Here is a 7,904-nt window from a genome sequence, read left to right as displayed (position 1 = left end):
AGGAATGGGCCAAAATTCACCCAACTAATTGTGGGAAGCTTGTGGTAGGCTACCCTTAACATTTGACCCAAGTTAAACAATTTAAAGGCAATGCTACCAAATACTAATTGAGTGCATGTAAACTTATAACCCACTGGGACTGTGATGAAAGAAATACAACTCTACTATTATTCTGACATTTCACATTCTTAAAAGAAAGTGGTGATCCTAACTGATGTCAGACAGGCAATTTGTATTAGGATTAAATGTCAGGAATTGTGAAAAACTGAGTTTAAATGTATTTGGCTAAGGTGTATGTAAACTTCCGACTTCAACTCTGTATGTGTATATATATACATACACACGTTTTTTAATGTTTTAAAATAAATTTTAGAATAAGGCTGTAACGTAACAAAATGTTAAATTCAGGGGGGGTCTGCAGACTTTCTAAATGCACTGTATATGAATGCAGCTGACATTACATTAAAGCCATTAGAAGCAGTTTATCATAGCACACTACGCTTTATTACGGGCGACAGGTTCAGAACACATCACTGCATTCTTTACCAGAAAGTAGGCTGGCCCTCATTGAAGTCACATAGGTCAATTCATTGCTTTCTTTAATCTATAAAAGCGCTCTTACAAAAACGAACACTAGTACCTAACATCATTAATGATGTGGTTAAAAACACCAACACAGAATCCAAGTCCAATGTGTGAACAGTCTCTCGGTTGTCCAACCCTCTAAGGTGAAACGTGACGTGGCCATTCAGATACGGTATGGTTCAGGTTGGAGAGGGTGTTTTGGTTTTGATGAGGTTCTGTCAGTCAGATTGAGGTTCAGGTGAGGCAGTATGTCAGTCAGGACGTCGATGAGGTTGTCCAGCCCCCACAGGTACCCGTCCTCTCGGTTGCCCTCTTCCCAGGGGGTGCGGTGGTCCAGGGTGAGAGGAGGCGGCAGGGGAACGGTCTTCCCAAAATCAATCATCCATACTCCAGTCTTCCCTGTACTGTCATGCACAAAAAGCAGGGAGCTGCCCACTACCTGCAGAGAGAGACAGATGTTATTGTGCACCTCTCCATACATAGACCAGCATCAAGACATGCAAAGCATGCATTATACTGTGAAAGCAGTGCAAAACAGCTTACCTCGTGTGTCCTGAAGAAGTCGGATGTCTCCAACACCAGTTGAAGCTCCTTCAGTCGTCTTAGATATCCCTTCTGAAAACGGAGAAGAGAAATGTAATCCTGAAAGAGGAAGGGGGAAGAGGAAGGGGGTAAGATTAAGAGCGACACACACTCACCACAATTAGAGCGTTGCAATCCACATAGTCCTGCAGTGCCTGCATCACCTCTTCTCTGCTCTTGGTCCTTTTGAAGTTTGTGTTGCACACACCATCAGCCTTCTAAACAGGGATTTAAAAATGTTGTAGACAGTCACATCAAATTATTGGCACCCTTGATAAAAGACTACAAAATACATACAGTACAAATACCATGCTATATTGCATGCTACAAAACATTTGGAAATGATATTATACTAATATTGCTCAGAGAAAGACATTTGTTAAATTATTGGCAACCCTAAATATTCTTAGAAATAACAACTCCCTTTAATTAAAGAACTGTATTTTGGCCTTCCACTGCTTCCCGTTTCACTGGGGTATAAACATTGGGTAAAATCCCTTTGTCATCCATCACCATGGAGGAATGCAAAGAACTCACAAATGAAGAGACAAATGGTTGTCTCTCTTAATAAATCCCAACAATGGGTGCAACAACAAAAAAATGTGTATAGAAAAATAAATACCACTTACCACTATTAGGGCAACAATTAAGAAGTTGAAAACCCCTGGAACAGTGGTAAACTTACCTGGTGGAGGACGTGTGTGGGCACCTTAATTTAAAATATATTTTGGCAACATCCTCAGGGAACTACATTTAGGTCTGAAAGGCAAAGGAGTATTTTTTGGTTTCCCAAAGATTATTGCCACTTGCCCATACATTTGGAAATAGTTGTTTACACACAGAAATGCCATAACTTTTCAGGCCCTAAAACAACAGGGAGGAAACAGAAAAATAAATAAAATTGACTGACCTGCTAGCGACATTGGACATGCAACTTTTGCCAAGCGTGAGACGCTCCTATTCATTTCAATGAAACTTGGGCCCCAGTATAGGTCCTATGCTAGATTATTGAAATTATTTGCAGTATGGTTGTTTTCGGTTTTAAAAGTCACCTGCCTAATGGGAAAACCCCAGAGCAGTCTGAAATTGTCAGTCTTTCACTTAAACAAAACAATGGGTATGAACCAAAAATATGTTTTAGGCTAGGCCTAGTAGAATTCTTTGCAGTTTTGTTGTTTCGAGTTGTATTTTTTTATCAACTGGGGCAACCTCAGAGCAGTTAATTATTTTATTTTTTTTACCAGGTAAGTTGACTGAGAACACTATCATTTAGAGTAAAGACCTGGGGAATAGTGAGCCAATTGTAAGCTGGGGGTGATTAGGTGGCCATGATGGTATGAGGACCAGATTGGGAATTTAGCCAGGACACCAGGGTTAACGCCATGGGATCTTTAGTAACCACAGAGTCAGGACACCTGTTTAATGTCCCATCTGAAAGACAGCACCAATCACTGCCCTGGGGCATTGGTACATTTTAGACCAAAGGAAAGAGTGCCTCCTACCGGCACACCAACACCACTTCCAGCAGCATCTGGTCTCCCATCCAAGACCAATCCTGCTTAACTTCAGAGGCAAGCCAGCAGTGGGATGCAGGGTGGTATGCTGCTGGCTACGTGCTCAGTTAACTTGCACCAAGCAACCTACAAAGTCAATCCCTGCTTCCTTATCTCTAGGACTATGCAGGGGAAAAAACAGAGGGAAGTTCTCTCTCTCACTATGACGCAAATGTTCAAGCATTGAAAAAAGATTGTAGACAACTAATGGTTCAGGCTATAGTATGAGGAAGCATTGCCCACAAATTATTTTACCATATTTTGTGCTGCTACCATGTGTTGTTGCCTTGCTATGTTGTTGTCTTAGGTCTCTCTTTATGTAGCGTTGTATCTCTTGTCATGATGCATGTTTTGTCCTATATTTATTTTTAATCCCAGCCCCCGGCCCCACAGGAGGTCTTTTGCTATGCCGTCATTGTAAATAAGAATGTTCTAAACTGACTTGCCTAGTTAAATGAAAGGTTAAATAATAAACACTTTTTTTTAAATGTAAAAGTATGATGTAAGTTCATTTCAGATATGTCTAATGTCTGAAACCCTACTTCTTTAAAGAGTATCTTAAATAAATCCACTTTGTCTGCTAAATGACTAAGATGTAATTTCTCTTCCAAAGTTCAACAGCCTTGGCTCCGGTCATACAGCACTTAAGCCATAGAAACACAATGGATCAATACATCTGACCAACTTATCTCGTCTCCCTGCATTTGTCTGTCTGTGTGTGTGTGTGTGTCCATGCCTTGATTCCCTCGATGCGGAAACCCAGAGTGGTGGTGGAACTCAGGGTCTCTCTCCACTGCATGTATCTGGTCTTGAGTACTGCCTGTAGGGCTTGCTCCTCTGCAGTGGGGGCCTCTGGGTCCACGTCCACCATCTTCTCATACATGTCTTGACGAGGCTGGGGACGCTCCCGAGCCTTCGTCAGCTCCTCCTCCAGGTATGTCCTAACAGAGCAGACAGCTCAATATTATATACATACTCATCACAAGACAACACACCCAGAGTCGGTTTGCCTATTCCTGGACTCAAAAGAACACTTTAGCCCAGAGGTTGGTTTAATCTGGGTCAGGGTAAACCAGCTCCCAGTGTCTCTAAATCACACAGTCACACACCGGGTGCCAATCTTGCAGTCCATGATGGCGGGGGAGTTGAAGTGAGTGAGCAGGTCATCCATCATGTTGTAGTCCTGCTCAGCCCGCTGCACCACTCCGTGGTAGCCTGGTACGAAGGGCCTCAAAGAGTCCTCCATCAGCCTCTGCAGGCACTGTTGCTCCCCCTCAGAGTAGCGCTTCAGCAGCATCCCATAGTCCCCTGCATGGAAGCTCCCTGGCACACCAGCCACGAAAGGGGGAATGAGGGAGGGGGGAGACTATGCATGTTATACTTTCAAAACACATTTGGTACTACACAGCCATTTTTATTAGCAGTAATAAATACTAACTTCACAAAACCATCAAGGCAGCAAAAGACCAATTAAAGAAAGCCCGACAAAGAACCAACCTGCATGTCCGACCACTTGTACCCAGGGCTGTGGCTTCTTGGGGGGCACGGGGAGGGGAGGCAAGGTCCCTGTACTTCCGGGTTTCTTCCATGTGACGCCCTGCATGGGAAGAGCAAGCAATCATGCACATTACACCTCACAACTCCATTCCTTAGCGTACAGTGCAACACCTCTAGCTACATTTCCTCCCTTGTAACTCCACTGAGGGACACCGTCATGAGAAAGACAACCTCAGACTTCAGACTCCGTCACACAACTTTTTGACCTATGGCTGATTGTCTCTATGGAAACAGCTATTGACCGACCACCAGACTGAGCCAAGACATGTAGGAGAGGTTGGGCTGGGATCTTACGCAACAGTAGCTATTAAAAATATTGCCTAGTCAGACCATTATTACTGTTCCTGCTGGCCGATATGCGTTATTAGGTAGGTAATGTTAAGTGTAGCACAGAGAATTTTCAACCAAACCTTTACTTACCAAAATTCCCAACTTGGAAGACAACACATGTTCTAAACTTCTATGTCTAGTTTCAGGAGGTTCTTTGAATTTAGAAAATGTGCCATTATTACATTAAAGAAATGTTTTGTGCCACAAAGTAATCACACAAATTATTTTAATAACGGAGCATTTTCTAAATTCAAACAAACTAGACATGGAAGTTTAGAAGAAGTGTTGTCTTCCAAGTCGGGAATTAGGGAAGAATCGCCAAGTAAAGGGTCTGTGTGCTACGCTTAACATTTACATTTAAGTCATTTAGCAGACGCTCTTATCCAGAGCGACTTACAAATTGGAAAGTTCATACATATTCATCCTGGTCCCCCCGTGGGAATTGAACCCTGGTCCCCCCGTGGGAATTGAACCCACAACCCTGGCGTTGCAAGCGCCATGCTCTACCAACTAAGCCACACGGGACCACATCACCTACCTAATAACGCATATCGGCCAGCAGGAACAGTAATGGCCTGACTAGACAATATTTTTAATAGCTGGTGCAACAGCTGCACATTCATCAAACATTTACAGGCTGCTGGACTTGTTTTGATCAAAGATGTAGTGAATGTGAGACCACACCCACACGTTAAAGTACCACAGTGAGTATGCACAGTAGGTGTTGAGTTTGTTGTTCTGCTCTAGGTCTCTGTAGTTTGACAATATTCTAAAACATTTCCCCCAGTATGTACAGATGAGGATATGTATTTGTGTGGAAATACTTGCCCAATCTGTTCTCCATTAGTGTAGTGGCCTGCAGCTACACCTGAAACTACAAACCCCCAGGTAAGGAGAGTGTACACCTGAAGGAGTTGACCAAACCTTTTTGTTCTTCAAAACTTAGTTGACTAGAACTAGACTACTTTCTTTCTATACAAATACAATGAGATTTCAAAGAATAATTGTCCCATCTTTGTCCAATCTCTAATATATCCCCACACATCTATGCCCATCCTTTTTCTATCACCCATTCCCTCTCTCCTGCATGTTGTCAACTGTAGGATAGTGGGCAGCCAGAGCAGATAAACTCCATAAATGATGGATGCCAAGGGAGAGGCCTGCGTATTATCAGGGAATGAGAGGGTGGAAAACCTTAGTTCATGTAGACAATACTCACTATATAACACTGTGGAGTGTTGACTAGTAGACATGATGCAACACCCTGGTGCTGCCGGGGGTGAAATTCTGTAATCATCTCTGTATCAGTCTAATACTCTTTAATGCCCGAAAAGGTTACATAGCTGCTAGCATGATACAAATATCCTATCCCCAGCTCAGTCTATACAGTGACAGGCTTTGAGCCTCTGTCTGTAGATACAGAGGGATGAGGAGAGGGAGCGAGAGAGGGCACCTAGGAGACAGATCACAATTGTTTCGAGTTTCTGTGCCATTGTGGACTTCTTTTCCCTTTGCCTTCACAGTAATAGAAATGGCATAAGATGTACAGGCATGACAGATTGAGATTTACCGGGACTGGAGAAATCACACACGTTGCCCTCATTTCCAGCAGTTTAGACTAAATTTAGCAGAATTGTTGAGCCAAAGCCAGTTCTAATCATATAATCTAATGAAACCTGCATCTTCCTGAGCAGAATGTTACATTATTTCAGACTCATGCTGATCGGTCCGATCATATGGCAGTTGATAGAGAATGATATCATTAACATAATATTGGTTGGGCCCTCCATCACAGGGGCGCACTCCCAAAATGTTACCCCGCACACACTCACCCGGGGAACCTCATCAGGAAAGCCGCGGTCGTCCTCGTATTCTTCAAAAGACGAGGCGGGTGACAACTCAGACGATGAGGAGTTTGACAACTTTCTGAGTAGAAGTGATGCGGGGGAGCCTCCGAACCCACTGTCCGAGCAAAACGAATCCTCGTCGGGATGAGAGCCAACGGAGATCCCGCTAACCCTGATGGACTCCAATTCAATTCGGCATGGGCTTGTATTACATTTGACCACCAGTTGTGGAACATTTTCGTGTGCGTTTTCGCAATGTGAGGGGAAATCAGCGGCATGTTTTGTAGAGTCTCCCTTCCCGTTTGCCGACCATACAGGAACCCCCGACACGTTTGGGTAACTATGGTTCATATCGGGCTATGAGCTGTGGTCACTGCGTTTTAGTCATACTCATCGGAAATTTTGCGGTGAATGAGTGCAGCCTCACCTGATTTCGCTGCTGCCGAGGTTTGCTAGCTAATCCAAACGAAAAGAGAGCCACGGTGCATTTCATCTCCGAAGGGAAACAATAACCTGGCTGATCTCAGCAACTCGATGCCCCTTTGAACCATCCAAAACAGTTTAACCACCTAAGCAAGCCTATTGTTACATTACCTTTTGCACGGGTAATAAGGCAGGTATTGCGATGTTTTAATTAGCAAACACATTCACATTTTTATAACAGCGACCAAATGTTTTCAACCAGATGCTGGCAACAATTCTTCGTCACCACGTAGGGGTGCTAGAATTGCATTAGTTATTCTTTAGCCACTCCCTGTTGACACAGTTAACCCCGCCCATAAGCTACACTGTGTTGGCCACATGTTAATCATCGATAAGTGGCTGTCTTGCCATGGGGCTGTAGCTCAGCTTATTATAAAGAACTAGTCTTGCCTTTATTTTCTGGAGAATTGCCATTTTAGTTAAAAATGGTTATAAAGTATTGAGCACGTGCTACACAAGCACAGCATTTTGCATTCATAACTAAAACCCATTGAAAGAGAGGCCATTCAATTTTAAATGTGTAAAGTTATGAATGATCCTCTAAGAAACAACTTCTGATAGATAGTGATTTAGTTAAATGGAAAGCATCTGACATTTTATTAGCAGTGGAGGTCAAATCTAAAAACCAAAACTCCCCTCCAAAAAACAGCACAAAAGGCCTGTCAACTTCATCCAATATTCTCATCCTCCTACAGTAGTAGATGGAAGCAGCTCTTCCAGCTGCTCACCCAGGAGTGGAAGGGTCCAGGCCTGGAAGGTTCACTATTAATTAATGAGACCCAGCCAGCTGTAGTGGCAGCTGCCCCTTGAGTAAAGCCCTAAGGAGGAACCTTCAGCCCATCCAAGCAACACTAACTGTACTACAGAGAGAGGACACTGCACTTAGTTCACTCACACAACTAAGAGGAAAAGCTGCTGCAGTGATGATTAATAGCGTAGATACATTGAGTAAAAGTATCAATATTTA

The 7,904-nt window shown here is 43.3% G+C and overlaps 1 protein-coding gene across 2 annotated transcripts; it reads right to left on the bottom strand.

The window, feature by feature from the left end:
* Positions 1–382: 382 nt before the first annotated feature.
* On the bottom strand, positions 383–7,153 carry LOC120045104 (inositol-trisphosphate 3-kinase C-like). 2 transcript variants are annotated; one of them, XM_038989978.1, is made up of 7 exons: positions 6,440–7,153; positions 4,218–4,317; positions 3,830–4,043; positions 3,457–3,661; positions 1,284–1,385; positions 1,129–1,200; positions 383–1,024 (listed from the first exon to the last, which is right to left on the bottom strand). In XM_038989978.1, exons 1-7 carry the CDS (start codon positions 6,803–6,805, stop codon positions 749–751), a joined length of 1,335 nt encoding a protein of 444 aa, XP_038845906.1. In that variant the 5' UTR covers positions 6,806–7,153; the 3' UTR covers positions 383–748. The 2 variants fall into 2 exon arrangements, with proteins under 2 accessions (XP_038845906.1, XP_038845907.1); XM_038989979.1 differs by having other exon boundaries at positions 6,882–7,153.
* Between the last annotated feature and the right edge of the window lie 751 nt (positions 7,154–7,904).

This window comes from Salvelinus namaycush, chromosome 3 (assembly GCF_016432855.1).
Source record: "Salvelinus namaycush isolate Seneca chromosome 3, SaNama_1.0, whole genome shotgun sequence".
Classification (NCBI taxonomy): Eukaryota; Metazoa; Chordata; class Actinopteri; order Salmoniformes; family Salmonidae; genus Salvelinus; species Salvelinus namaycush.
The sequence above is the reverse complement of the archived record's forward strand: the minus strand, read 5'-3'. Positions and strand labels throughout refer to the sequence as shown.